This window comes from Oscarella lobularis, chromosome 7 (assembly GCF_947507565.1).
Source record: "Oscarella lobularis chromosome 7, ooOscLobu1.1, whole genome shotgun sequence".
In the NCBI taxonomy this organism is placed as follows: Eukaryota; Metazoa; Porifera; class Homoscleromorpha; order Homosclerophorida; family Oscarellidae; genus Oscarella; species Oscarella lobularis.
Window position 1 is genome coordinate 3126684 of NC_089181.1, and position 27977 is coordinate 3154660.

Genomic DNA, 27977 nt, shown 5'->3' on the forward strand with positions numbered 1-27977 from the left:
TCTTTCGGCATTCCTTATTATGCCCTATACAGCGCCAGCAAACTGCAAGGATATTTCGTCATGAATTGATTGTCGCAAAATCAAACGTTTCCATTACAACCATTGTGCTAGGATGTGTAAGGACCCAAACTGCTTACAACCAGCTAGCTAATTACAGTTATTTTTGGTCTAGCGTACGTTGTCTCGACTTTTCCACAGACAGGATGAAGGGAAAAGTGCTCGCACTCGCTTTTCTTACCGTCGCCCTCGCCGTCTACGTTCTCTACGACCCAAACGACTACGCGACGCTTCTCGCCGCAAAGCGCGTCGTCGTTTGCGGCGCGTCGACGGGAATCGGCGAACAACTCGCCTACGTCTATTCGACGTACGGCGCACGGCTCGTCATAACGGCGCGTCGAGAGTCGATACTGCAAGCGGTTGCCGCCAAATGTCGCCAGCTCGGCGCCGCGTCGATCGACTACGTGCCGCTCGATCTCGCCGAAAGCGATTCGGCGCGAATTCTTATCGATTTCGCTCAGTCGTCCATGGGAGGAATCGACGTCGTCGTTCTGAATCACGTAATCGGCGACTACGCGCCGTGGAACGCGAAATCGATCGCGAGACTCGACTTCGCGGACAAGATTCTTCGCGTGAACACGTGGAGTTACATGTCGATCGCGACGCATGCGCTGTCGGCGCTCGAAACGTCGCGCGGTAGCCTCGTCGTCGTGTCGTCGTTCGCCGGCAAAGTGGGCGTGCCCTTTGCGGCGCCCTACTCGGCGAGCAAGCACGCGCTTCACGGCTTCTTCGACTCGTTACGACACGATTTGTATTTTCAAAAATCGAACATTTCCGTCACGCTCTGCGTGCTCGGAAACATCGATACGGAAAATGCAATGAATCGCGTGGGAAAAGTCTTTACTTTGGAGTGGTTTTCAGCCAATCTAACTGCTGAAGCGATCGTGAAAGGGGGCGCTCGCCGAGAGAGGGAGATCTACTATCCGGCATCGCTCTCTTTCGTGATCTACCTACAAACGTTCTTTCCGAGACTCGTAGACGCTATCCAACATCAAATACATGATCCCTCGCAATTTGATAAACAGTAGACCAGGTCTAGCTTTTTTTTGTCTCGGTTGGCCTGGTTTGAGGGATTCTACAAAAAGGTCGTTTGGAGTACCTGTTCGTGTTCTTTTCTGTGAGTCTTTGCGTCTCCGACGGCGGGAGCGGCGAGAGGAGCCCTTCCGGCGTACATTAGCTAGTAGAGCATTCGACGTTGAATATACGTGTTGTGCTTTTTTTGTGGGCTTACGTTCACGTTGAGTTGACGCTGAAAGCGTCGATAGACGAATGACCACGGTCCCATGTTTTGATGCTCTTCTTGGCTCCAGACGAATTCTACGTAGAGTTGATCTTTCGTGTATGTATACCATATAATACGTACCCGTGCCTGTTTCGTACTTTGCTAATTCCTTTTTGAGCTCTTCGCTTGGGAAGGGGCAGATGGACTATCGCAGATTGGCCTTTAGACGTTTAGTTCTGCCTAGCAAAGTACTTACCTCAAGTCGGACTATAGCAGTGTCTGAAATATCCTTTTCTTGTCTGAACTCATTCAGAGCGTAAAAATGTTTCCCAGAGCAGAAGATGACTTTTTTCACACTATAGTCAGACGTTCTTAGCTAACTGATACTCACTACCCCTTTTCCCTCACGTTTTTGACGGAACAGAATCCCCAATAACCGTCTGAAAGGTTGACCCGGGAGCAAAATCCATAAGAGACGACGTAGCAAGCTAAAAGGCATAGCTTAGTAAGCACGAGTCCCAAGCATTGCTCTCTACTGGTGATCTCAAGATGAGCTTCGGTGACGCAACAACAAGCGGCTTTCTAAAATTTCGAATCATCTGCAAAAGAGAAAAGACTGAATTATCATCGCTTTCGCTCGACGTTGGTCCGTCTCACCTGTCGTCGCAGAAGATGAAAATACTGCGCGGGAGTCGTAGGATTAGCAACGCACATGTTCACCCTGTCGCCATCTAATGCATCTTCGTCGCTGTCACAAAGCTAAAAGAGATGGAATCAGACAGCATAGTTCACTGCGAGAATGACGTACCTGCAAAAAACGCTCAATTCTGCAAGACGAGTGTTCGGGCCCGGCTCCGTCCATGCCGTGAGGCAGAAGCATTACTAGGCCACTTTGAAGCAACCACTTGGCTACAGTCAGAGAAGCTTTCATAATCTATTGCCACTGTTATTGATCGCCTGACTTTCTCCCGACGATACAAATGCGTCGATGGGAATTTGAGCCCCATTGAAAAAGTCGCCAAACTGTGCTTCCCATATGACGAGATTCATTGGGCTTTCGATACTCATTCCGTATTCGAATCCCAAGACGGCCTCTTCTGACAGAGGACTGTTAGCCACCTAAATAAAGAATCAAAACGAGAACTCCAAGGGGCGTTCGTTTGCCTCGAGAAAGCCTTTCTGTTTTGGAACGAGATTATTTAGAGGAACGTAGGACTCGTTTGTCGAATGGTCAATAAAAGTCGCGTGTCGATGGCTGAACGTGCCTCTGCCCACGTCTTGACCACTTATACGTACATTGAATCCTAAGAACGTCACGTAGCATTACTGTACGGGACGACTACATAGCTGTCTAGAGACCTTGATGTAAAAGACTGCCTATTGCTAGAGCTTCAGCTGTAGCCCAGTCAATGCTGCTTCCATTTTCTATCTGTTTGAGTCTCGGTTCGACGTGGCTTTTTAGTAACCGTGGATGTAGACTCTAAAAAGGCAGCACGGCTTTTGGAGATGGTACTAACACTGACAAATTCATCTACCAAGGTTTCATGGTTCACTGACTTCACTCCAATCAACTTCAATGCGTCAATAGGATATCCTGAAATTAACGTCATATTTTTTTGTTTTCTGGGTCGGTCATTTACCTGTGTCCCAGACGGTTGCGTTCTTACTTGGCTGAACCATGCTAGACCAATGATTCCGACACGGAGTTTCTTGAGGTTGAAATTGGCCAGTCGATGATAAGGCTCGATTGAGACAATCCGAGTATTCCTTTTCCTTCTGCTTCATCTCTTCTTCTGATACCAATCCGGCAGTCTTCAGTAGAAAATTGGCACGCATCGTTTTCAGTAATGGTCACTGTACCGCAATTTCTTGGGCATACAAATTAGGTACGCTCTGTCGCGACGAAATTCGATTATACATCAAAGGTTGAGTCAGAGATGGGTCGTCCAATTCATTGTGACCCCTTATAAAGACCCAGAATAAAGAATTCCTTTGCCTTCTCTTTACCATTGACGATAGCAAATCATGTCTATCATGACGTCCCGTTTGAATAGCGTTCGATATTTGATTGCTAATTGGCAGGCTCGTACAACTTCCTGCCACAACATTCTTAATAAATATAGACTAATTTATAATTAGCTACTTGCCTCTGGATAATCTCCATTTACGTGGAATATGGGTATTCCAATAAACTTTGCTAAATCGCTGGCATATTGCGTTGATCTACGGTGTACTTGCTAAAATAGTATAAAGGATATCGATCCTTCACTTTGACCTTCCCATCTCTGCCAGAGTTGTAAAACCCAATTGATTATTGACAATAATGTGAAGACTTCCTCCGACAGAATACTGCGGAAGTTGAGCCATATTTAGTGTCTCAGCAACAATTCCCTATAGTCTAGTGCTAGCAGGACAGCTGATTCATTACGTCAGAAATCAAATTACCTGACCCGGAAAAGCGGCATCACCGTGACACAAAATGCACAAGATCTAGATGCAAAATATTAATTCCGTTTGCCGAATTTTAATTAAAATACGAAGCTACTTTATCATCTTGTCCATTGCCACGACTTTGCTTTCTTGCCCTTGCTTTTCCAACTGCTACAGGATTGACTGCCTAAAGACAATTAGTCATGCTATTATTGTTTTTGTGCTCATACTTCAAGATGAGATGAATTTGGAAGCATTGAAACGTGAACAGACTTGTCGTTGCACTTCAAATCAACAGAAGTAGCTGTCAAAAGAAAAAAGCTCTTTATAGACAGAATCAATTATATGTTATTTTTCAACCGATATGACTCAAAACGTCTCCAAATGCGTGAATATCAGGAGGAACCAAAGAATTTCCTTGCATCTAATCAAACGCATCATCGTCATCATCGTCATATAAAAAATAAATTTGATGAATTTTCACTTTATAAAAAAGCACTTCAGGCGGCAGCTCAAAGAGATCAACGAGCAAATTTAGACGACCTCTGTGCGGCATTCCCACAATCACGTGTTCCACGCCATCTAAAAATGAAATAAATAGGTCTCCAGTTATCAATTACTATGGAATTAATTAATTAGAGACCCTTGGCTGCGTAATTGACAGCAGCACTCATAAAAGACAGAAGACTTTCTGCTCCCTCAGCGCTATAGCGTTTGATGTGGCCAAATTTTTTTCCAAGGAAGGTATCAAATGCCTTGGGGAAAAATTATGGATTTTACATAGAAGTTTTAGTCAACGTCTGAAGGAGAACCTGGGACTTAATCAACTGCTCTGCCATTCTTTTTCTTTCATTTGAAGAAAGTTGGAACTTTGTCGCGCTCTCTTCGAATTCTCTAATAAGCCACGACTTCTCCTCTTCGCTCTTTATTAGAAGAGATACGTCATTCAGAAAAGCGAAGCATCGTTCTGTTGCTTTTTACTGATAACTGATGAATTTCTAAGCCAAGTCGATTGCAATAGACGTGTTCCAAATAATCGACCAATTCATCCAAATTCTTCAGCCCGTCATTATGCACCAGGCCTGAGAAAAGATTTCCGGTCTACTCAACACGAGAAAAAACCCCGAAAACCTCGAAAACTCCCCGCGCTCGAAAGAGATTTGACTTTTTCGACGGCGTCATCAATCTCACGCGAGCTCCTGCTGTTTGCAGGAAATGTACTTTGGGGGCGTTAACATTCAGTTTAACTCCTACTAGCTAAGGTCCAATGGATCGATTTTTGCTTTCGCGTGTCCGTTGTGTCGATAGCAAGCGACCAGTTCCTTTAGATGTCTGTCTGGAGTTTCGTCTCTCAGATTAGATCCCAATCTTTACTTTGCGCATACCTTCTTGCTCTGTGGACAGTCTTCTCAGCTTAATCTCGCCTTTTCGACGTACTCTACCCCAGATAAGTCTGCTGGACGGAAGCAAACGAGCGCAGAACATGATGGCTTTAGCCCTAGTGCACGCTAAACGAATCCCTTCGACATGGCCGCGTTTTCGTGGAGGTTGCCCTTCTATTCACGCTTCTACCGTGTCGCCCACTTCGCCACGACGCCAGCGCACTTTTCCCGACCCAAACCGTATCGAATCGGCGTTCTAACCGCGCAGAAAAGCGTTCACGGCGCGCTATTGGAGAAACGAGCGTCGCCCCAGTCGATAATCGACGATCTTTTCCTAAGAAAGTTCGTCGCCGGAACGTTGAGCGTGCACAACATGCTCGTCAAGTGGTTCCCCATCGTGATTCATCGTCGAAACGATCGAATCGTCGTCGTGGCGGGCGTGAAACGGAGCGCCGCCGTTTCGTCGCTCACGCGACTCTGGTGGCTCAAGGGATACGTCGAAACGCTCGAATCGAAACGGACGGGACGAAAAGTCACGCTAGAATTGAAAATCGTATAGAAGACACAGACAGAGAGAGAAAAAGACCTAATCGCGATTGAAGTTAGTCGTTCCTTTAGCGCAATTGAAGTAGCCCCACTTCCACGAGCTTCTGTATCTTTTGCGCCACGTTGGGGTTTTTCATATGACTAAATTAATAAATAAATAAAGTTTTCGGTTATATAATGTGGGGCGTGGGCGTGGTCTTACTCCATGAGTGCTGCTGGATTCTCCTCCGCTTGCTTTAGTATGATTTGCATGGCGGGATCTTGTAATATTCCGACCACTTCCGGGTCTTGCATGGCTCGTCGATGGACCTCTTCGGCGCTCGCCGGCGGCATGACTTCGCAGCGAAGCAGGCCCTGCTTCGCTTCAGCATTACCCGGGTCTAATTCCAGCACTTTTTGGTACGTTTGCGCTGCCTTGAATTGTTCTTTCAGAGCCAATTCAATGTTGGCTTTTCTCAGGTAACCCTTGACTACATAGAAAGGCATAATGCATGTAAAATTTAACGGGAGAAATATCTACCAAATGTGGGATCCAGTTCTAAGCATTTTTCGCAGTCCTAAGTATGACAATACCACATAAACGTGTATCAAGTTTATTGCCACTTGACTTACTGCTAGACCAAGTCGGAATTCGGCCAATTTTGTGTAGCAAGCAGCTCTGTTGCTGTACAACTTGGCGTCTTCCGGATTGCGTTGAATTGCTTCCGTGTAGTGTTTCACGGCACCGGGAAAATCACCTTAGAAGACGAATTAGAAGAAGTCTCATAAAATGACTAATTGTCACCTTTTTGAAAAAGTGCGTTTCCTTTCTCTTTTTCTTCCAGTGACAAGTCCGGGTTGATGTATTCTTTCCTTTTCTTTTCAGCTATCTTTGCCTCTACCTAAATAAAGGAGTCCATCGTACATTCCTTTGCTCTACTATTCACTATATTATTATACATCTTTTCTTCTTCTCTCTACATCTTTTACGCGATCTTCCGTAAGTGATTTATCATAATACTTTAACGCCTCTTCCAACTTCTCCTGCTTCACGCACGCGTTTCCCATTCGAGCAAAAGCCCTAAGAAGAAACGTCCATTGACATTTTCTCCCCAAGCAATAATGGTGTCGTCTTACTTTGCAACCATTGCAAACGGAGCTCGATTTTCGCGTCCAATTTCGACTGCCTTCTCGCATTCTTTAATGCATTCATCAAAGTTTCCCATTTCAAAGAACACGGCTACAGAAAACAGACGAGCGTTTTCGCACACTTAGGAATCTTTCAACTAGAACATCTCACCGGCTCTATTTGTGAGAAATGACATATCTGTCGGATCCAATTCCGCTGCTTTCTCGTAGTGACTCAACGCAGTTTCAAATTCCTTTTTCTTATACGCCGCATTTCCGAGTTCTTTCTCCTCTTTAGCCTTAGCACCACAACCATCATTATCATTGCTATTCCCAGATCATTCCCTGTACCTCTTTTTTTGCGGGATCAACAGGTACTTCCGCCTCGGCTTGCTTTTCGGCTTCCGCTTTTTTCTTAGCTGCTTCCTCCTTTTCCTTCCGTTCCCTTTCCGCTGCAGCAGCTTCTTCTGCTTCTTCTATAGCCATCACATTATAAAAATTAACCAATCAGCACTTCTCTGTACTAGTTACCAGCAAATTGATTTCCAGATTTCAAATCAATTCCCAACATGACACTTATGGCTTTCATTAGTCGCGGATCTTGCATAAATCTAAAATAGTCCTTTACAAAATCTGCCTTGAGGTATCTCTCTCTGTTTTGCAACTTACTGGCCTAAGCAGGACGGATCTCTTCGCAGCATTTCCAACTTCATTCGAAAATCGTCCTGCTGCAGATATTCCCTCGTTTCTGGATTCATTGCAAGTTTCGCCCAAATTTGAGGATTCGAAAAAGGATTGTTAGGATCTATGTAGCAAGAAAATAGCCCAAAAAAATCCCTTCCAAAAGTTCCCTTTCCTCACCAATAGCCGGTTCTATTCTTGCTTTGACGTCAGCAAGCGAATCTTTGAGCGATTGATTATCGGGTTCGACTTTGAGCCCGTCCTCGTACACGCTCTTCGCCTCTTCGAACTTTCCCTGCTGAAAAAGCGCGTATCCTTTTCGCGAATAACCCTAAACAAGATCGCGAAATGGGGGTCCTTTCTTTCGGAGCACGTGGCGCGTGGCGCTAACTCTCGCCCAATTCGGCCTCAATTCGATCGCTTTCTGGCCGTCGTCGACTGCGTTCTGCAAGTCGTCCTTTTTCGCGTACGCTGCGCTGCGATTGCTGTAGAGAACGGCGTTTTGCGGATCGATTTCGATCGCTTTCGTGTAGCATTCGATCGCCTTGTCGAAATCGCTCGTTTTGAGCGCTTCGTTCCCCTCTTGCTTGAACTGTTCGGCTGTCGACTAGAGACAGGAGTCGACTGATTCCATTGGAGCCGCGCGGAGAGCAATTCTTACCGTTGATTCGGCCATTTTTCGGTAGACTGTGCGCGCGCTTCGAGAACATTCCAGCAAAATACGTATAACTGTTATGTGAAAATTCTAGAAGCACTGTACATTATTATCTATACTACAAGTGTTACTTATTTATTCGTTTCTGGAACAACTCCTAAGTGGGATTTGATTTTCTCTTCATCTTCTTTCGGAATACTATTTTCGCTAAGGAGAATCTCCTCCAAACGAGGTGGACCTGGATATTTGAGAGCCAACGAAAGATAGCCAGCTCCTTCAGCCGCGAGACTGCACCCTTCAACATCGACCGTCCTTAGCGTAGGATGACGTGCAATAGCAACTGCCAGAACAGCTGCCCCTTCAGGCAAAAGACGACAATAGTCAAGATAGAGTCTCTCCAGTGTCTCGTTCCGCGAAAGAGCAATAGCAAATCTCGTCCATCCAGGCAGAGATATTTCCACATTTCCACTCAGATTCAACTCCGTCAGACCCTTTGCTTTCTTGCCAGGCGAACTTTCGTCGTCACTTTGCTGCAGAATTTGGCACAAATATTTGAGAGAAGAATTGTTCAGACCGCAATCTCCCATATCGAGAGACATGAGACTAGGATGCCGATCGACGGCTTTGCAGATCGCTTTCACCTGTTTCTTACTGAACGAAGTCCCGTGAAGCCTTCAAAAAAAAATAATAAAAACAAAATCTTTATCCAACGTGATCTTACATTAGACTGGTAATGGAAGCGTTTCTTTGGAGAGCGTGGCCCAGTTCTTTGACGCGTCGATCGTTCGACACGACGTTCATGTTGAGATTCAACTGCTGCAGAGACTCGTTCGACTTGAGCGCGGCGCACAGGCGCGCAAACGACTCGTCCGTCATCGAACAGCCGCGCAACGAGAGCAGGCGAATCGAATTGCCTCGCAGGTGATGCGTAATGTCCTCCTCTTCGCGATCATTTACTCGCTGGCCGGGGAACTCCAACGAAACGAGCATAGCAGCGGTCAAAACAAAAGCGAAACGGACCTTTACTCGATGACCTCAACGTGTGCGTCAACAATCACGTGATGATTCTAATTTTATGTGCAGAGATGCCCTTAACCCTTGGACTTTCCCACCGCAACGCCCACAGCAATAGAGGTGGGAGGATGAACTCTCCCATTCTAAGAAAGCCGGTTTACTACTCAAATTTCTAAGCGCCCGTATACAAGGAAAAGAAATAGATGTAGAGCAGAAATATGGGATAGAGAAGCAGACTTCGTTTCTTGTCCAATTCCTCTGTGACCAGACAAGACGAGGCACTATAGGCAGCCCACAGCACCCCGACGGTCTACAAAAACAAAAATGAGATCGTCGTTATGTAGCCAAGCCAACAGGAAAACAAAATAATTGATAATTGAAGGAAAACGGGGACCACGCCTTCTAATAAGCTTTAATACGGAAGGACCGACCACAGGCAGGTACTACCAGTCTACGAAGGGAAGGCACGAGATCTCATCATCATCATCATCATTATTTTCATCATTATTGTCATTATATAAGCCCAGCTTTAAAAATAACAAAATGAGTGCACGGACTCTCTCTCTCTCTCTCTTATAAACCCAAAAATGTCATCTCCCAAAAAAACGGGGCTTTTTTAGAGTGTGAACGCGCAGAAGAACCGTGTCCATGCCTAAACTACGACTACTATATAAAACGCAAAAGTTCGTAAAGGGGGAAGAATTTAGGAAGCGGAAGTGACGGAAACGGCGGCGGGAGCGAGTCCCGCCTGTTCCATCATAACGCTGCATCCGCCATTGACGTGCGCCATGACGAGCTGTTTCAACTTGAAAACGACCTGTCGAAGTCGCGTCGCCTCGCTCGTCAATTCCCCGTACTCGACCTTCATCGCTTTCACCTTCTCCTCGAGATCGGCTTCGCGTTCCAAACGCCGTTTTCGGCACTTGGACGCGGCGACGCGATTGCGCTCCTTCTTGCGTCGCTTCTTCAGCTCCTCCTGATATTGAGGATCGAGAGGATTGGGCGGCGGCGGCGGCGTACCCGGAACGATCTGTTCCGTCGCTGCGGCAGCGAGTAGTAAATTATTCACAAGCGAATCCGTTCCGCTGGGCTTATAATAGCCGTACGTTCCTTCATCGTACGTCGAAGGAGTCAAATTCGAAGAAGCGATACTAGTAGTAGCGTAGCTTTGAGTCGGCGGAGCCGGCAGTCGCGCCGCCGCCGTCATCGTCGTCATCGTCGACATAATCGGATAATTCGTATTCGTCGCGTACGTCGTCGACGTCGCGTCCGTTAGGGACGACATAGACGACGTCGTCGACGAATCGACGACGGGATTCGCGCTCGATTCTTGTTCTTGAATGCGTTGGAGAGCGGCGACGAAGCCGCGAACGTATTCTTCCTGTTCGGTGGTCGCCTGTGACGAGGCCGCTTTGAGAAAGGTTGTCGGAGTGGGCGTTGGGGTCGTGCACGATGTCGAAATGGCGAGCGAACTCGCCGTGATGAAGTTTTCCAGATCGGGGGTCGTGAGAGCGAGGCCGCCGAATGGGGAGGCGATTGGCGCTGCTGTCGCTGTTGTTGCGGTCGACGATTGCGGCGCGGAAACCGGTAAGGGTAGCTTGAGGTTTTCGCGAGTCGTTGTGCCGACGCACGCGTTCGTCGCCGAGTCATACATGCTTTCAGACGATTCGATCATTTGCGTTAGGGGAATCGATGATCTAACCGCGGCGAGGGAGGGTGCCGACTGAAATTATGCGTCTGTCTTCGCGACTGACTGTGGTTACGAAACGAGTGAACGCAGCGCTATATGCAGTGCATTGGGATGGATAATTTGGGAGATGACATCATAAGGTCAAACGTTGGGGGGGAGGAGCTACGCCCCCTTACCGACCTTTCACGTGACGCGGGCAAAGGTGATAGTACACAGTACTCAACGTCACGCCTCCCCGAAATGCGTGTGTATGTGTGTGCACGCGTCAGCTCACCTTCGTCAGGAGACTAATTAGTGGCAATCCAATAACGAGGAAGAGAGCGGAACCGGTAACGATAAGAGGAAGTAGAGAATAGCCGATAACGCTGAGACACTGACCGAATTGGACCTAAGCAAAACCAAACTTAGAACAAAAGACGCGACTCTAGCTTAGAGTGGGACAAAAAGGAACAAAAATGAGTGCGCTGTGCGAAACAGACTGCTAACTGAATGCACGAAAACCGCACATAAGACGACCACAGACGTCAATGGCTCGCTTGCGTCGCGACCGCAGGGCAGACTACGTTATTATTCATTATGCGTGTTTGCCTAAGGTAAGCGGTTAGTTCCAGTGCGCAATTAGCAGGGTGACCACATCAGGCGTTAGGGGGCTTCATCAACAGTCTTAGCCGCAAATGCTAAGCGAAACTACTGTACGTAAACGCAAGTATATACATATATCAGTGAACGAAGAGGAGCTGCTCGTGTTCTCTACGCGACTTCTGAGATGACCATCGCGCGTGTGCTAAGTGTGTGCTAAGTGTGTCTCTAGCGTGGCTTACCTCTCCACCAAGAACTCTGGCCAGAAGGAAAATAATGAAGGAACCCACTAACCAAATCGTGATGATCCACGACACCACCTGTATAAAAAAAACTTTATCACTAATGTACTATACTAGAAGTGTAATCGTATCCCGAAACCGCACATTCATATTACAAGTGAACTTTGCGTGACCTTACGTACTCGGAATTGGCCGTAAAGCGAAACCACGGCGTAGGCGACGACGACCAAGAGAGGACCCCAAAAATCGGCGTTGTCGCGAATCGACGATTTTTGCTCGGGCGAGCGAAATGGAAAAATCACGTGACCCAATTTTCGCATTATGTCGCGTGGATCGACGTCTAATTCTTCCCTACAGTGTACGATCGAGAAGGTGAACTGGGAGCGACAAAAATCGAGCGACGGTCGTACAGTAGAGACTTGCTCGTGTCGATATCGGCGTCGTCGACTTCCAAGAGCCAACCGAATCCTTTGTTCGAGAGAAATTCCTTTGTCGTGCCACCGCGCTGATCCGAATCGACGCCGTTCTGCGTTTCTATGTGACCTTCGACATCGGCGTCGATAAGCGAAGTAGCGTCGTCTGTTTCGACGTCGAGATCGCGATTTTCTGGTGGTTCCATGTCGAACTAGCGCGCGTTAAAGAACGAAATCAATTTCTTCAACTTTTAATTAACTTAAAAGGATTCTCTTTTTACAAATAACTTGTAGGTATAACACTACTGCACTTGTAGCTAGTTCTTTGCAGCTGCAATAGTGCTAGCCATATCAGAAAGTTTCATCACGTTCTAAAGATACCGGTACAGTAATATAAAAAAGTATCCAAATGTATAGATTTACTTTGACGTTATCGTTTAGTCGAATTCCTAGGTCGGAGCACGTACGTTCTTCATCTACGTCGGGAATAGCGAGTCCTTCGTCGTCTTTTGAAGACTCCAGTCGCTCTCTCACGCTCGATACGGCCTACAAACACGTCTACTAGCGCTAATGCGTGAGACTCGACTTCGCATCGAACCTTCTCGATCAGATCTACTCGTTTCTTGTCTTCCGCTAAACATTCGGCTTTGTTCGCCTTTCGTTTTGTCGAGACGGACTTCAGTCGATCGTGATAGACTTCCCGCTTAGCGAAAACATCTTCGACCGCTGCGTCGAGAAGTGCGCCTTCTAGTTTATCCATAACGCGCGCTAAAAGTTTAAATTCAAAACAAAAAGAAGTGCGCACTCAAACCATTAAAACCGTCACTTTGTGCTCACAATGTCAGGATTACAAAGCACTTGAATCGCCGTCATAGCCATTGCCTTAGCCGCAATAAGAGTCTGCTTATGAGCGTAGTCAGTGTCCGCAGCAGCCGTGAAACCCTTCGTATGATTCAACGCATCGGTTCCGATGCTATACCACGGATGAATCGACGGCACGACGTGCGACACGTTTCCCATGTCAGTCGAAAAGCACGGCAGCTCACTGGGCCGATCGAACTCGATCCCAAGCTGACTTACATTCTTCACGTAGAGATCGAGCAAATTCGCGTGAGAACACATATTCGAATAGGGGCTGTCATCTTCATCGATTTCAAATGAACACCCAGCCGCATCGCCGGCACTTTTCAACACTTGAATCACCCGTTCCTTCAACGCACTCAACTCCTCGTCTGTCGGCGCTCTCACATACAAACTCATCTTCGTTACTTCGGGTATGATATTTGGCTTGACACCGCCCTCGGTTATAATGGCGTGCAAACGACACGTGGGCTTCATCTGCTGTCTCAACATGGAAAGACCCGTGTACGCTCCAACGGCCGCATCCAAAGCATTGATGCCCTCCCAAGGAAAAGCGGCCGCGTGCGACGCTTTGCCCTTGTACGTAACGGATAAATGAACGACGGATAAGACTCTCGCTTCGGGTAAATCGGACGGACACGGGTGGACCATCATAGCTGCCCATAGTCCATCGAAGCAACCGGCTTTGATCATTTTGACTTTGCCTCCGCCCCCTTCCTCAGCGGGCGTACCGAGGACGATTAGCTCGCCGGCGGCGTCGATTCGAGTCGATTTGGCTTCGAGAGCGGCTTTGATGCCGATTGCTGCGGCTAGGCCCGCTTCTGCGATGAGATTGTGTCCGCACGCGTGACCGATGTCCGGTAATGCGTCGTATTCGCATATGACTGCTACTTTCGTGCTCTTGGCGTCGGTGCTGCTGGATTTGTCGCGTGCGCGACCGCGGAAGGCGGTTTGGAGTGTGTAGTGACGCTCGACGTCGAAACCGGCGTCTTCGAGGAATTTTGTTAGGGCGTCGTGGGCGAAGTGCTCCTCGAAGACGAGTTCGGGATGCAGCCAGATCTCGTGGCTCACGTCGCGCAGCTTCGGCGCCCAGTCGTCGATCGCTCGACAAGCGAAGGAATAAAGTTCGTCCATCAGGAAAGGTGAGTGGCCCGGATAAATCTAGAATGTCCGACGAGAAAGACAAAGAAGAGGAGAAGTCGCTGACGGATCACTTGAACAAATCGCTTCTGCAATCATTTCTAAAGCGAATAAACATGCCGGATTCGGGCGTGCCTCTCTTCGAAGGGGCCCCAAACGGGAAAACCGACGACGCAGAACCGGCGGCGGCGCCAGATTCAGTAGAATGGGACAAAGATAGCGAAGATAAAATTAATAGTAGAGCTCGTAGTACTCACGAATAAAAAAAGAGAATCTCGAACGCATTCCTCACGCTCGCGCTTCATCGAGTTGAGCCTTGAAATCGGCTTTCACGCTATCCCTCATAGTCGAATTCGTCAAGACGTCGATGGCAGTCATAGCCATCGCTTTGGCAGCAATTAACGTCCGCTCGTAGGCGTGCTCGGTGTTGGCGAGCCCGGCAAACGCTCGCGTGTGTTTCGCAGCATTTCCTATAGAAAACATGGGATGCATTGACGGCGTGGAATACGAAACGTTTCCCATGTCCGTCGATCCGGCCGGCTTGCTGCCGTCTTTGATGTCCATTTCCATGCCAATCGACTTGGCATTGACAGCGTAGCTTCCCATCAAAGTCGAATTCCTGAGCAGATTCGAAAAGTGACTGATGTCCTCGATCTTCACCGTACATCCGTGCGCTCGTGCCGACGCTTCGAAGACGTTAATCGATTTTTTAATCAAAACGTCCAATTCCTTATCGTTGGGAGCACGCAAATAGAAATTCAGCTGGGATCGATGTGGTATGATATTGGGCCTTATTCCGCCCTCCGTAAAAATTCCGTGCGCTCGCCACGTCGGTTTCATCTGCTGACGAAGCATGGATAGCCCGTTATAGGCGGTGACGGCGGCGTCGAGAGCGTTGACGCCTTCCCAAGGAAAAGCGGCCGCGTGGGCTGCTTTGCCCGTAAACGTGACGAGAAGCTCGTGAATGGAGAGAAAATCGGCCGTCGTTGAGCTGAACGAATTCGGATGAACCATCATTGCAGCGTCGACATCATCAAACACGCCGGCCTTTATTAAATCAATCTTGCCACCTGATGACTCTTCCGCTGGGGTTCCTAGAATAGTTAGACGAGCGTTGAGATGAGGGTTCTTGTCGAGGACGGCCTTGACAGCAATTCCAGCAGCAGCTCCTTAGAAACAGATACAAATAGTATCGCGGTAACTATGCAGTACAGGTGGCCTAACTAAATTTATCTTGAAATCCCACGGAAGTTGCGGAGACGAGGAGAGGAACCTCCTCACTTCCTCGACTAAAGTGTCTCACAATCCTTTGCGGTTGGAACGGTTCGCTTCCCTTTTGAGACGAACGGGAACCGACCCATCTATTCTAGTATTATCTATTTTTGTATTAAAAAAAAACAATCTCCTAAGGCACTTCAGGGGACCCTACGTTGCTGACACTAATATCCTAGAGTAGCAGGTCTGCAAACTAGAGTCCTAGTGGTCACTAGAGTCCTAGTGGTCGCCTTTCTCTCTAAGTGTCCTGCTAAGCATCCTACCCTTACCTGCTTGTGCTATGAGATTGTGACCGCAAGCGTGACCTATGTCCGGCAGCGCGTCGTATTCGCATATGATGGCGACGTTTGGACCTTCTCCGCGACCGCCTTTAGCTCGAAACGCCGTGTCCAAGACGAACTGTTCGTCGACGTCGTCGAAGCCGTTCGCTTTGAAGAAGGACGTCAGAATGCGATGCGCCTCGCGCTCTTCGTTGCCTATCTCGGGCGAATTCCATATCGCGCGACCGATCGCATTCAATTCGGTCGCGCAGCGATCGATAGTCGAACACGCGACGCTTTTCAAATCATCTACCATAAAGGACATACGGGAAATTGCCCATGACGTGTCAAAGTACTGTTTATAGCGCTACAGTACAAGTGTGAAGTCATACACTATGGTTCTTCACCTAAGATTTTCCCTCTTTAAGTTGATCTTGAAAAGCTTTAACAATTTCGTTCATCAAACCTGGAGTTGTTAGGACATCAATTGCCGTCATAGCCATTGCTTTGGCTGAGATGATTGTCTGCTTGTGACTATGGTCTGTGTCTGAACACTTGGTGAATTCTCTTGTATGATTCATAGTCTTGCCTATGCTGTACATAGGATGAATTGATGGTACGCAATAGGAAACGTTTCCCATATCCGTCGATGCAGAAAACGTACCTTTCATTGGCACAAATTTGATTCCAAACGACATGGCATTCTCCTTGTAATATTTCAGCAAAACTGGATTTGCAATAAGGTTGGAATTCTCCATCAGCTCTCGAATTTCAACTTTGCATCCAGTCGCTTCGGCAGCAGAGTGAAAGATGGCAATTGCTTTTTCTTTCAGCACAGACAATTCCTTGTCATTTGGAGCCCGGAAATAATACAGCAGCTGAGCTTTTTCTGGAATAATATTCGGCTTCGCTCCCCCATTGGTTATAATCCCATGTGCTCTCCACGTCGGCTTCATTTGTTGCCTCATCATCGATACTGCCGTGTACGCGGATATGGCTGCATCCAAAGCATTGATCCCTTCCCAAGGAAAGGCAGCCGCGTGAGCCGCTTTGCCTTTGTACGTCACCTCCAACTCGATTATAGATAGAAAATCACCATTGAGACCATCATGCGGACCCGGATGAACCATCATAGCAAAATCGACGTCAGCAAAGCAACCGGATTCAATCATCTTAACCTTTCCTCCGCCCCCTTCTTCGGCCGGTGTGCCAAGCACAGTCAGTCGACCAAGATCAGGACGTTTGAGCAGAGCAGCCCGGATACCGATTCCAGCAGCAACGCCTGAAATAATTCAATAATTTTTTATATCAACGTACTTACGAATTGACGTCACCTGCTTCCGCGATCAGATTGTGTCCGCACGCGTGACCAATTTCGGGCAATGCATCATATTCGCAAATGATGGCGACGTTCGGTCCCGCTTTCAGATCTCCCGATCGCGCTCTGAACGCCGTATCGAGCGTGAAGTGCTCTTCGACGTCGAATCCCTTCAATTTGAGCAGACTCGTGAGGATTCGATGGGCCTCGTGTTCTTTGTAGCACAGCTCCGGTTTGCTCCAGATCTCGTGACTAGCGGCGCGTAGTTCATCGACGGAACCGTCAATCGCCTTGCAAGCGATATCTTTTAGAGAAGAAGAAGACGTGCAGTGTGTGGCCATCTGTGTGTAGAAACTAGAAAATCTGGGTGATAGAACCTAGTGAGCGCCAGCCAGAGCCCTATATATCTTTTATAGGGCTCTGGCGCCAGCTGACGACTCTTCCGCCAGAATTGCTAATTAACTAGTGAGCGCCAGCTGACGACTCTTCCGTCAGAATTGTTAATTACGTATGAGTGTTCTTGTCAAGGACGGCGTTAACAGCAATTCCAGCAGCAGCAGCTCCTTGGAATAAATAGTATTGTGGCAACTATGCAGTAGTGTACAGGTGGTCCAGCTAAATTTATCTGGAATTCCCCCACGGAAATCGCGTAGACGAGCAGTACTTCCTTGGCTATACATCTACAAAGCAAACCATCTAGTACATAAAGAGTTGTACTGTTCGCCGTACTGTTCAGTACAAGTGTGCAGTCTGGTTCTTCACCTAAGGTTTTGGTTTTGCCTCTTGAAGTTGATCTTGAAAAGCTTTGGCGGTTTCGGCCATTGAACCTGAAGTCGTTAGGACATCAATTGCCGTCATGGCCATTGCTTTGGCTGAGATGATTGTCTGCTTGTGACCATAGTCTGTGTTTGAATAGTCGGTGAATTCTCTTGTGTGATTCAAAGCCTTCTCGCCTATGCTGTACATAGGATGAATAGATGGCACGCAATAGGAAACGTTTCCCATATCCGTCGATCCAGAAGACATCTCTTCCATCGACACGAATTTGATTCCAAACGACGCGGCGTTCTCCTTGTAATATTTCAGCAGAACTGGATTGCCAAGAAGGTTTGAATACTTTGTGAGCTCTCGAATTTCAACCTCGCATCCAGTCGCTTTGGCAGTAGAATGAAAGACGCGAATTGCATTTTCTTTCAGCACAGACAATTCCTTGTCATCAGGAGCCCGAAAATAATAAAGCAGCTGAGCCTTTTCTGGAATAATATTCGGCTTCGTTCCCCCATTAGTTATAATCCCATGTGCTCTCCACGCCGGCTTCATCTGCTGCCTCATCATCGATATTGCCGTGTACGCGGATACGGCTGCATCCAAAGCATTGATCCCTTCCCAAGGAAAGGCAGCCGCGTGAGCCGCTTTACCTTTGTACGTCACCTCCAACTCGATTATAGATAGAAATTCAGCGTGGAGACCATCATATGGACACGGATGAACCATCATAGCAAAATCGACGTCAGCAAAGACACCGGATTCAATCATCTTAACCTTTCCTCCGCCCCCTTCTTCGGCCGGCGTGCCAAGCACAGTCAGTCGACCAAGATCGGGACGTTCGAGCAGAGCAGCCCGGATACCGATTCCAGCGGCAACGCCTAGAATATTGATATCAACGGATTGACGGATTGACGTCAGATTTTTCTCACCCGCTTCCGCGATCAGATTGTGTCCGCACGCGTGACCAATTTCGGGCAATGCGTCATATTCGCAAATGACGGCGACGTTCGGTCCCGCTTTCAGATCTCCCGATCGCGCTCTGAACGCCGTATCGAGCGTGAAGTGCTCTTCGACGTCGAATCCCTTCGATTTGAGCAGACTCGTGAGGATTCGATGGGCCTCGTGTTCTTCGTAGTTCAGCTCCGGTTTGCTCCAGATTGCGTGACTAGCGGCGCGTAGTTCATCGAGGCAGCCGTCGATCGCTTTGCAAGCGATTTCCTTTAGAGAAGCAGAAGACATCGCGAGTGTAATCCGGGCAGCAGATGTCAGGTGATAGAACCACGTGTCTAGTGTACACAAATGGGCGACTCGAGGAAAAGATCGTGGTACAACGACTACGACGACGAGGGCGATCCGCGCGAGAGGCGCCGATGTGAGTTAAATACCTCATCTCTCGACTCGACTAAACGAAAGCGATCTCAGACGCGAAATTCCCCGCCTCAAAATTTATCAAAATCCTCATTCCCCACTACGCAATGGGCGCGATCATCGGCAAGGGCGGCGACAAGCTGCGCGACGTGCGCGCTCGCTCGGGCGCCGAGATTCGTCTCTCGAAAGAGAACGAATTATTTCCGGGCGCGTCCCTTCGCGAACGCGTCGCGACGATCGGCGGCGATTTGGCTCAAATCGTCGCCGCCGCCAACATCGTCATAACGGCAATCGAAAACGAATCGCAACGCGATCCGATACGCCTGTCGCGCAGTCGCGAACTCATCGTCGTCATTCCGAAGCAAATGGCGGCGAATTTCGTCGGCAAGGACGGCTGCAACGTGAAGCCAATTCAAGACGCGACGGACACCCGTATTACGCTCTCGGCACGTGACGGCGATCTCGGAGGCGAATACGAACGCGCCGTGCGTATAACGGGCCAACGCATTCTTCCCGCCTTCGAGCGAGTCGCCGAACTCGTTTTGGAGCATCCGCAGTCCTGCTTGTATCCCGATTTCAGCATGTATGCATCGACCACCAGAAGCGTCGCTGACCACGCTGCTACGGCTAGGCCAGCTAGGAGCTATAATGATGATCCACCTTATGGAGCCTATGATCATGGTCATGATCAGGGTCACTATGGGCATGAGAGCAGATCTACCAGTGCTAGAGATTGGGCACCACCACAACCATCACAACCACCACAACCACCACCTTCTCAATCTCAAAATTTGATTGATTTGGTGCTAGACACTGTGGCCATGTTTAAGCTGTCGATTCCCGAAAGCAAGGTTGACATCATTATGGGCCATTCACGAGATTTTGAGTCCACTGTGGGGGTTGCAGTTGATGTTACGCCAACGCCTGTCTATAATTATGGCACTGCCTGTCGTGATGTCATACTTCGTGGGTCTGCTTCCGCTGTTCAAGCTGCCTATCAGCTTCTGCTGTCTCGACTTTTACTGGAGAGATAGAGTAAAAGGGGGGGGGGAGCCAATGAGAATTGTGGGTTTGTAGCCATAGTGACCATTACTGCAGGTAGACTTTGTCTGTTGATGTCCTGTGCATTTTACGCTCTCATTGGTGCATAATGTCTCTCTCCTTTCGCGAACAGTGCATTGAATGATCCATCATTGTCCACAAGGTGCAATAGAGTCCATCCCACGTTCAGTCCAGAAGAGTTCTAAGAAAGGAGGGTAAGTTTTTATAAAGCGGTGGTAATATTTTTGCTGTTTCAAATAAAATCGCTGTGTGTTAAACTGTAATTTTTTGGAAATAAAATTTATAAGGTAGCGCGCGTCGATTTACCGCGTAAATCAAAATTCCGAGATCCCGTACATTCTCACCAACGGCCAACGCTAGTACGCAGTTATGACGATGTCCGTACAATCGCAACTCGTCACGCTTCAAGGGAGCGCCGACATGGTTACCGAGTTCTTCTCCTACGCCTGCCAATCGATTCTCTACTCGCGCGCACTCTATCCGGACACGTCGTTCGTTCGCGAGCAAAAATACGGCATTCCGCTCATGGTCACGATCGAAAAATCGGTCAAAGACTTTCTCGAGCACATACTGAAGCAGCTGAACGTCTGGCTGCTCGCGAAAGTCGTAAAGAAGCTCGTTCTCGTCGTGAAGGACGTCGAGCGCGACGTCGTTCTCGAACGATGGGTTTTCGACATCGAGCCGCAGGCGGGTGACGCGAACGAGGCCGAAGCCGACGTGCAGGCCATTCGACGCGGGATACAGAACGTTTTGAGGCAGATTATCTCGTGCGTTGCTATTATGCCCGTTCCTGATGTCGACGCCCATCGGATTTTCGACATTTTGATCTATACGGATAAGGGGAGCGACGAGCCGGCTTTGTGGCAGGAAACGGGGCCTCAGTTAATTAGCAATCGATTTCGAGAGAATGTGCAGTTTCCCGGATTTGGTACTGGGTTGCATAAAGTCAATGCTGGAGTAGAATACCGAGTTGATATGCTCTGACGGTCGTTTCCATGTATATTTTAAAATAAACTAGAGCGTATTTGTTTTTGTGGGTGCAGTTTTACATCAGATCACTGCTATGATTAGTAGCGTTAGCGAAGCTTGAAGAATCTGTGTACATGTAATAAATTTCGTCAGGATTTGAATGCATGATCTACAGGTGCGGTATCTCAGGGCTGACGGTACACTTCTAACGCGCGCTACGTTTTAATTTTTGTTGGAGCGGGAAATCGCTTTTCTGTGGCAATGCGCTTGTGTTGCGAAGTTCGCGTAGCCTATTTGCAACTTATGTCGGAATCCGCGTCTAAAACAGTTCGCGCGACGCTCGCAGTCGGCAGAAAGACGAACGCCAAATCGAAACTCGTCAACGACAAAGTCTCCGAGATTTTCCTCACCGTCACGACAGCGAAAGACATTACAGGAAGAAAATATCTCGTGCGAAAAGCAGCTAGAATCATTCTATACCCCTTTTTCAGTTTCTCTACTCAGGTGACCGGCAACCTTCAGCAAATCTTCGCCAAATTTTGGTCCCAAGGCAAAGCAACGATACAGTTCAAAGATCCTGCTCACCAACTGTGCATAAGCAAGGTTGGGAATAGCCAATATCGGTTTACCATATATATTATCTACCTAGGCTGATCCAGGAGAATTGCGCAAATTATTATGTATCCTAAGATTGAATCCAATCGAGAAAAAGGATACATTTGAAGCACTTCCCATTCTCGATGACGTAGCTCAGCACGTCGATCCACCCAAGACTCGAATGACAGTCAACAAGCAAAAGAATTATCCTCTTCGAAACGGCTTTCCTATCTCCTTGGAAACGCTCAACGTTCACAACTGTTCCTTGACTCGAATCGACGCTCGCATGTTGGACCTTCGAAATTTGAAATTTCTTGATCTCGCACGGAATAGGATCAAAGTTTTACCGCTGTCAATGAAAAATTTGACCGGTTTGGCTTCATTGAATTTGGCTTCAAACGAAATTGTCGAATTTCCTCATTCTCTCTGCGGCGTACCCTTGTCAAAATCACTGAGTTCAATCGACTTGTCTGATAATCGCATGGAGAAGCTTCCGTACTACTTTGGAAGATTGTCTAACTTGGTTGTGCTGAAATTGGACAGAAACAAATTACGGGGATTGCCACAGACATTCTGTCAGCTGAGTGGGCTTCGTCAGTTCAGTGCTGTCAATAATCAATTGCCCTGCTTGCCTTCCAATAGTCAACGGCTAAAATTAGATTCATTGGATTTGTCTGGAAATCCTTTTGTGGACGAGAAATCCGTACGAACAATACGGAATAGTCTGGGCGTGCAGACGATGAAGGAGATTTGTGCTCGAGCGGTGAAGAAGAGTGGACTGGCTTATAGCCCCGAGGTTCTTCCGAGGGAGCTGTGCGCTTATTTGGATTTGATGAAAGTGTGCAGCGTTTGTGAGGCCAGCTGTGCCGAGTCTCTGCTCCACTTTGTGGCGCCTTTCAATTTGGGTCAGATCAGTCGAACCGTTGTTTTGAGCGGCGGGAAGCGATCTGTTCCAGTCGAAGGCTACGTTTGTTCGTTAGAATGTTTTGGTAGAGGACAAGCTAACTTACTTCTGTAACAAAGCGCTAACTGTTAGCTATACTAATACGTGCATAACTGCGCTGCGCAGAGTTGCGCAGTGCGTACACACCAGTTCGTCACGAGTCCCCTGCCGTTAACGTTGCGAACTCTGTACCCTACGTTTCTGAGAGTTGAAGCTGTGGCTACCTGCCGACTTACTAGCGAGAGAGGTCATACAGGTCTGACGCCACACTGACGTATTTATGAGTCTTCGCACAGGAAAGGCCACCATGCAAAGCGTAATTTCTGCGTCTGAAGCACTCTTTGATGAAATCTCGATCCCAAAAGGAATCGATTCCACCGTCGTTTTTCGAACCGACGAACTGAGACGAATAAGAGAGTTCTTTCTGTCGTCTGCGCTGGGGCAAACTAAAATAGCCGTCTTGATTGGTGAGTTAGGAGCAGGAAAGACCGTGTTGGCGCAGCACTATTCGCGAATATGCTCGTCCTACTACGACAACATTTTTTGGTGGGACGCCGATTCTTTTGAGTCAGTGTATCGATCTGCTCACAATAATTGCGCGGTGGGAATACAAGCCGTAACGAAACCTGCTGAAATTTACGAGAAAACTGTGGCCGCCTTCTATTCAACGTTAACAAATCAGGAGAAAACATTGCTGATCTTTGACAATGCCAACAATGTGGAGATTTTGTCAAGTTGCTTACCTCCGGCGAATCTTAGCGTTGATGCTATTATTTGTACTGAAGAAGGTGGACTTGCAGCGGCTACTGCTTCAGTGCCTTCAACCGTGCAAGCATTTGAGTTGGAAAAGCTATCCGAAGAGAAAGCGCTGAATATCCTATTTGACGGCATGCCAAGAGTTTTATTTCGCGAACCTATTTTGGAGAAAGCAAAGCTCATTGTCAGACAACATCATCTTCCAATTTCTCTTTCCTACCTTGTGTGGGTAATGAAAAACAAGGCTGTCTCATTCGAGAAGTATTTCCGTGAAGAGACAGTCGATCAAGGAGAGAAGCCAGTGACCTATCTGTGGAAGACGGACATAGAAGAACTTGAATCTGAATTTCCGGCATCCTATGAGCTGCTGTTGTTTTGCTGTCTTTGTGGAAGTTCTGTAATTCCCGGTTTCTTGCTGCGAGATTTTCTGTCAAGGGATCCTGACGTGCCTTTCAAAACTGTCTTTTTCCCACTACTTCAGACTGGATTGCTCCAAGAGAATCAACCCGGGCGTTTTGTCGTCCACGCTCTCGTCCAGAAGACTGTCTATCAGCACCTCTTTGCGAACAGACGTCCGCATCTCTTCAGAATTTTGCAGATTGCAAGTATCTTGGTTTCTGGTGACTCCAACGTTGACTTGCTACCTCACGTTGCTTCGTTTGCTCGATGTTGTTTTTCCTTTATGTCGGAAGGAACTCTTGTTACTGATAGCCATGAAGACTTTGAAGTCATTATTGAGAAAACTTGCGCTGATGCTTCGAGCCTACGTCTGCCATCTGCTAAAGATTATCTTGAGAAAAGCACTCAGTTGTGGGCTCAAATCAATGCTAAAGCAAAGTCTGATGATTGCATCTCTTCCTCTCAAGAATACACAATAAGCGTTGAAGAGGCTCTTGAAAAATCAGATAGTGATAGTCATTCTGAGTCTTCCAGCCGGATTGCTGCATCATCTTCAGAAATCAAACCAGGTTCCACTTCATCTGCTGCAGAAAGTTACCGAGATTCTGGCAGTATCAGTATCAGGTTTGTTTTAGTACAATTGTTGTCATCAACTGAATAGCGCTTTTACTAGAAACTCAGACAACGAGCCTAGTTCACAAGCAATTCTTCCAAGACAGGAAGACCTACGTAAAGTAGAAAACGGGTTTTTGACAAACCCGTCTTCTAGAAGAAGAGTTGTTACTCTGTGGGGTCCTCCGGGATCAGGAAAGACCACCGTTGCTCAACTATTTGCTAAGCGGTTTGATAGCGTCTACTGGTTTGATGCCGATTCTTTTGGCTCACTGTACACATCTATGCACAGCAATCTGAAGTCGGTATGGCCAGCTGGTCCTGCTGACGGCTTTAGAGAAAATTGGGCTAGCCTCTATTTGGTCCTTGAGAGCTGTCAAAGGGATAAACAATCTAGAATCTTGCTTATATTTGACAACACGGGCAACCTGGACGTTGTGAAATATGCCTTACCTCCAGAGAATTTCAGGATTGACGTGCTGATTTGTCTAAAAAAAGCTAAAAATGAAAGAGTGAAGTCGTGTCAGATCTTGAACGACGACACCATTTGTGACGTAGAGCTATCAGCCTTGAGTCTCGAAGAGAGTATGGAGTTGTTGAGTCATAGATCACGCTCATTGCAGCTTGCTCAAATGTTTACTGCGAGCGGAAAAGAAACCTACAATCCTGCAATTATTGCATATGCTGCTAATAGAATGAGGCGAAGTCATTTGACGGATGAAGCGTATTTTAGGAAAAATCAAGAATTCAAACGACGGTCTTCAAACCGTGACTCTAATAAGATCGGTGAACTTCTCGCTCGCTTTGGCCTAAGCGAAATTAGAAATAAACTATGTCGAATGGATCGCGAATCAATTAAGTCGCTTCTTGCAACTTGTGAATTGTCGCTGGGAGAAAAGGAAGGACTAAGGGCGGTCATAAACGTTATTGATGGCGTTGAACCGGAGTTATACCCTTGGGAAGTTGAAGTTGCGAGACTTAGAGAAGATTCACCGTCGTCGTATGACCTCCTCCTTTACTGTACTGTTCTGGGCACCGTCTCATTTCCAGAATATCTTCCTAATGCGTGTGTAGAAAGCCGTGACCTTACCTGTGAAGAAAGATTTCTGAGGCTTGCTCAGCTATGCCTAGTGGAAGAGGAAAAAGATCAAAAAAGAGGACTCAAATGTTACAGAATGCCATCGTTAATTCAGTCATCCATTCGTCGACGCTTTCTTGGAAACCAATTTACTTCGCGACTTACAAATATTTTGTATCAAATTGTTCGATTGTGTCCGAGTGTTGCCGATCTTTCCAAAGGTCATCATCTTCATGATGCTAAGTTTCTTCAGCTCCTTCCTTCGATATTGTCAGCAGCCAAGCCTATACTTGGGGCTAGATACTGTAATAGCGACGTTGTTGGATTTATTGATCTGGTTCGAGCAGCTTATATATCGCTTGGTTTGCCGCAAGCGATTGAACTGTGCAAGGCGAGCGTTCAATTTCTGCCGTTAGGAAAGGCGCAGGATATTTGTTTTATTGATGTCGTTCAACTGTATTTGAAAAAGGGGTTTACCGATGCTGCAAAAGCGGAGCTGAAAAAAGTTAAAGTTATCTCGGAAGAGAGGAATAGCTTGGCTGTTGTAAAATTCTTGGCACTCATACAATTGTGTTACTGTTACGAACACGCTAAAAACATCTGCTGTTGTGAAGACCTTCGACCACTGGGGCAAATGGTAATTCTTCCCTTTGAAGCGCTTATTCAACTAACGACGTGCGCGTTGGAAGACGACACCAATAACGTGATTTTTTCAATAGCAAAGGAGTTGCTTGAGCTTCGGAGTTTGTACGCCAGTGTATTTGGACAAGAACCCACCGGGAATTTCAGGCCACAAGATGCCGAGAACATGCTGAATACAATTTCTCCAGTAGCGGCCGATCATTTGGACCCCCGTGCGTTGTCCGTCTTTATGACCGATGCAGTGCGTTTGTGGAGAGCTGTGTTGGAAAATTTTCCTTACCTTGAAACAGCTCAACAGAAGATGTATTACTTTACCTCGTGGCTAAAACTTTTGTTAGCAGATAAACAGCATGAAACAGCTATTAAAACTAGCGACCGTTTGCTTCAGTTTGGACGGTCCCGCTTTCCTCAAGGTCACTTCGTTTTTAATGAAATTTTGCAAATTGCTGGCGACTGTTGCCGAGCAGTTGGGAAAAAAGTAAAAGCAGCTGAATTTTATAAAGAATTGCTGAAGAGCAAACCGGAGATTTGTAGTAATCGACTAAATCGAGTTGATTTGGAGTTTGCTTTGGCTCAGTGTGCTGACTCTAATGTTGAGAGGGGCTGTCTTGAAGTGGTAGAGCGATTTAGTGATGCAGTTGATGTCTTCTGGGCTCTAACTAAAGTAATGGAACTGTGCTATGAGAAAGAGGATTTTGCCAAAATTTTGGAAATAAGGAAAAGAACGAAAACAATAGACAGCCAAATCAAACAGGTGTCTGATTTTTACCTGGTTGCTCTGGCTAGAAACACTCTGATTGTTTCTAAAACTCTGATGGCGCTATTAGATTTCGCCGAACCTGTGCCTCTTTTAGAGAGCGCAGTTCATCAATGCGCCGATTCCGATTTTTTCCGTTTCTTTCCTTCTACAAGGATAATTTTAGCGAATTTGCACCTTTGTCTAGCGGAGTGCTATGCTTACATAGGTGAGAAGGACCAATCGTTGTCCTGTTGGGAGAACGCTTACCATGCCTTTTGCGAAACCGCAACGGTGTCCCGTCAGAAAATGGTACAAGCTCTGGTCAAATTGGTGCAATGCAAGGTGTGCTTTATTAAATTGCAGCTTGAAAACTATTCGTCAAATGTGCGGATTGAACGGTTGGAGTTTTTGGCAAGCCAGCTTGACGCTGGCGGCGATGGCTCTCTCTCAGCGATAGCAGAATTACTGAAAGTTTTTCGGTCCATTGACGATGCTTTTGTGGTAGAGAAATGCCGGGAAATAAAAGACAGGATGGAACAGCAGCTGTTGACAATGTCCGAAAACGACGACAACTGCGAGGACGACATTCCTTTGCACTGGCTCGATGTTTTCCGAGCGAATGGAAGAAATGATGATTTTGTTTGTCTTGGGAACGACGAGGAGGAACGATCTGCTGGGGATGATGTTGGTAGAGAGCAGAGCTTGGGTGAAAATGACACGGTTCTGACTTTTCACAGTCCAATACTGAAAGAATACGCCAATGAATTGAAAGACGATTTTGATTCTTTAGCAGCTGAACTAAACCTCTCTCCGACAGCAATATAGAGAGGGACGTCGGGGATCCTACGAAGAGGGTAGCTCGTGCTTTGGAAAGGTGGATAGAGAAGCAGGGCAAAAACGCAACAAAGCATGAAATTTTTCAACTGGCTCAGCGAGTCGTTGATAGGCGTCTTCTTCTATTCAGTCCGAAAGATTTACGACTTATTGGAAGGGACGAGAAGCTCGACGAACTCTTCAACTTCTTCTTCTCCGCTGATGGCTCCTTTGCGTCGTCCAAGACAGTATTGCTTTACGGGGTTGGCGGTGTTGGGAAAACATCGGTGGCTTTAAAGTACGCTTTTCAAAGGAGAAAGTGGTATCCTGGAGAAATCTTTTCCTTCGACGTTTCCTCT

At 47.2% G+C, this 27977-nt stretch overlaps 15 protein-coding genes and 1 pseudogene across 15 annotated transcripts; 6 read left to right on the plus strand and 10 right to left on the minus strand.

The window, feature by feature from the left end:
• The first annotated feature begins 192 nt into the window (after positions 1–192).
• Positions 193–1155, plus strand: LOC136189067 (hydroxysteroid 11-beta-dehydrogenase 1-like protein pseudogene; annotated as a pseudogene).
• On the minus strand, positions 791–5230 carry LOC136189054 (2-oxoadipate dehydrogenase complex component E1-like). The gene is made up of 28 exons (XM_065976894.1): positions 5095–5230; positions 4964–5045; positions 4841–4911; positions 4691–4791; positions 4522–4632; positions 4353–4464; positions 4194–4291; positions 4070–4133; positions 3940–4013; positions 3825–3896; positions 3725–3769; positions 3555–3670; positions 3427–3502; positions 3287–3375; positions 3140–3242; positions 2920–3091; positions 2815–2873; positions 2639–2759; positions 2444–2583; positions 2242–2398; positions 2088–2188; positions 1937–2038; positions 1816–1878; positions 1688–1767; positions 1536–1635; positions 1421–1484; positions 1289–1374; positions 791–1234 (listed from the first exon to the last, which is right to left on the minus strand). Exons 1-28 carry the CDS (start codon positions 5192–5194, stop codon positions 1133–1135), a joined length of 2661 nt encoding a protein of 886 aa, XP_065832966.1. The 5' UTR covers positions 5195–5230; the 3' UTR covers positions 791–1132.
• Positions 5231–5236: 6 nt separating this feature from the next.
• LOC136189106 (small ribosomal subunit protein uS3m-like) lies at positions 5237–5650 on the plus strand. The gene has a single exon (XM_065976949.1). The coding sequence runs from the start codon at positions 5237–5239 to the stop codon at positions 5648–5650; it is 414 nt and encodes a 137-aa protein (XP_065833021.1).
• LOC136189056 (stress-induced-phosphoprotein 1-like) lies at positions 5603–8175 on the minus strand. The gene is made up of 14 exons (XM_065976897.1): positions 8087–8175; positions 7817–8032; positions 7606–7756; positions 7414–7549; positions 7276–7355; positions 7096–7220; positions 6917–7043; positions 6754–6856; positions 6577–6697; positions 6422–6518; positions 6250–6374; positions 6158–6194; positions 5840–6107; positions 5603–5778 (listed from the first exon to the last, which is right to left on the minus strand). The coding sequence occupies exons 1-14, from the start codon at positions 8099–8101 to the stop codon at positions 5706–5708; spliced, it is 1674 nt and encodes a 557-aa protein (XP_065832969.1). The 5' UTR covers positions 8102–8175; the 3' UTR covers positions 5603–5705.
• On the minus strand, positions 8135–9216 carry LOC136189068 (leucine-rich repeat-containing protein 73-like). Its single transcript, XM_065976911.1, has 2 exons — positions 8802–9216; positions 8135–8752 (listed from the first exon to the last, which is right to left on the minus strand). The coding sequence occupies exons 1-2, from the start codon at positions 9068–9070 to the stop codon at positions 8212–8214; spliced, it is 810 nt and encodes a 269-aa protein (XP_065832983.1). The 5' UTR covers positions 9071–9216; the 3' UTR covers positions 8135–8211.
• Positions 9217–9235: 19 nt separating this feature from the next.
• On the minus strand, positions 9236–12243 carry LOC136189069 (protein YIPF4-like). Its single transcript, XM_065976912.1, has 5 exons — positions 12016–12243; positions 11788–11956; positions 11606–11683; positions 11059–11172; positions 9236–9404 (listed from the first exon to the last, which is right to left on the minus strand). The coding sequence occupies exons 1-5, from the start codon at positions 12222–12224 to the stop codon at positions 9267–9269; spliced, it is 708 nt and encodes a 235-aa protein (XP_065832984.1). The 5' UTR covers positions 12225–12243; the 3' UTR covers positions 9236–9266.
• Positions 9567–11052, minus strand: LOC136189063 (transcription factor Jun-like). Its single transcript, XM_065976905.1, has one exon. The coding sequence runs from the start codon at positions 10767–10769 to the stop codon at positions 9798–9800; it is 972 nt and encodes a 323-aa protein (XP_065832977.1). The 5' UTR covers positions 10770–11052; the 3' UTR covers positions 9567–9797.
• Positions 12244–12266: 23 nt separating the features above from the next.
• Positions 12267–12778, minus strand: LOC136189071 (uncharacterized). Its single transcript, XM_065976914.1, has 3 exons — positions 12617–12778; positions 12442–12564; positions 12267–12389 (listed from the first exon to the last, which is right to left on the minus strand). Exons 1-3 carry the CDS (start codon positions 12776–12778, stop codon positions 12336–12338), a joined length of 339 nt encoding a protein of 112 aa, XP_065832986.1. The 3' UTR covers positions 12267–12335.
• Positions 12779–12782: 4 nt separating this feature from the next.
• LOC136189061 (xaa-Arg dipeptidase-like) lies at positions 12783–14156 on the minus strand. The gene has a single exon (XM_065976902.1). The coding sequence runs from the start codon at positions 14011–14013 to the stop codon at positions 12841–12843; it is 1173 nt and encodes a 390-aa protein (XP_065832974.1). The 5' UTR covers positions 14014–14156; the 3' UTR covers positions 12783–12840.
• A 69-nt stretch (positions 14157–14225) lies between these two features.
• On the minus strand, positions 14226–15911 carry LOC136189058 (xaa-Arg dipeptidase-like). Its single transcript, XM_065976899.1, has 2 exons — positions 15564–15911; positions 14226–15188 (listed from the first exon to the last, which is right to left on the minus strand). The coding sequence occupies exons 1-2, from the start codon at positions 15877–15879 to the stop codon at positions 14308–14310; spliced, it is 1197 nt and encodes a 398-aa protein (XP_065832971.1). The 5' UTR covers positions 15880–15911; the 3' UTR covers positions 14226–14307.
• LOC136189057 (xaa-Arg dipeptidase-like) lies at positions 15880–17302 on the minus strand. Its single transcript, XM_065976898.1, has 2 exons — positions 16889–17302; positions 15880–16836 (listed from the first exon to the last, which is right to left on the minus strand). The coding sequence occupies exons 1-2, from the start codon at positions 17211–17213 to the stop codon at positions 15962–15964; spliced, it is 1200 nt and encodes a 399-aa protein (XP_065832970.1). The 5' UTR covers positions 17214–17302; the 3' UTR covers positions 15880–15961.
• A 185-nt stretch (positions 17303–17487) lies between these two features.
• On the minus strand, positions 17488–18917 carry LOC136189059 (xaa-Arg dipeptidase-like). Its single transcript, XM_065976900.1, has 2 exons — positions 18570–18917; positions 17488–18518 (listed from the first exon to the last, which is right to left on the minus strand). The coding sequence occupies exons 1-2, from the start codon at positions 18877–18879 to the stop codon at positions 17635–17637; spliced, it is 1194 nt and encodes a 397-aa protein (XP_065832972.1). The 5' UTR covers positions 18880–18917; the 3' UTR covers positions 17488–17634.
• Positions 18793–20360, plus strand: LOC136189062 (RNA-binding protein Nova-1-like). The gene is made up of 2 exons (XM_065976904.1): positions 18793–19012; positions 19063–20360. The coding sequence occupies exons 1-2, from the start codon at positions 18940–18942 to the stop codon at positions 20040–20042; spliced, it is 1053 nt and encodes a 350-aa protein (XP_065832976.1). The 5' UTR covers positions 18793–18939; the 3' UTR covers positions 20043–20360.
• A 69-nt stretch (positions 20361–20429) lies between these two features.
• LOC136189070 (mitotic spindle assembly checkpoint protein MAD2A-like) lies at positions 20430–21186 on the plus strand. Its single transcript, XM_065976913.1, has one exon. It carries the CDS (start codon positions 20440–20442, stop codon positions 21052–21054), a length of 615 nt encoding a protein of 204 aa, XP_065832985.1. The 5' UTR covers positions 20430–20439; the 3' UTR covers positions 21055–21186.
• Positions 21187–21300: 114 nt separating this feature from the next.
• LOC136188727 (leucine-rich repeat protein 1-like) lies at positions 21301–22654 on the plus strand. Its single transcript, XM_065976500.1, has 3 exons — positions 21301–21489; positions 21544–21642; positions 21689–22654. The coding sequence occupies exons 1-3, from the start codon at positions 21301–21303 to the stop codon at positions 22652–22654; spliced, it is 1254 nt and encodes a 417-aa protein (XP_065832572.1).
• A 100-nt stretch (positions 22655–22754) lies between these two features.
• On the plus strand, positions 22755–27632 carry LOC136188709 (uncharacterized). Its single transcript, XM_065976484.1, has 3 exons — positions 22755–22826; positions 22876–24358; positions 24408–27632. Exons 2-3 carry the CDS (start codon positions 22887–22889, stop codon positions 27628–27630), a joined length of 4695 nt encoding a protein of 1564 aa, XP_065832556.1. The 5' UTR covers positions 22755–22826; positions 22876–22886; the 3' UTR covers positions 27631–27632.
• Positions 27633–27977: the final 345 nt, after the last annotated feature.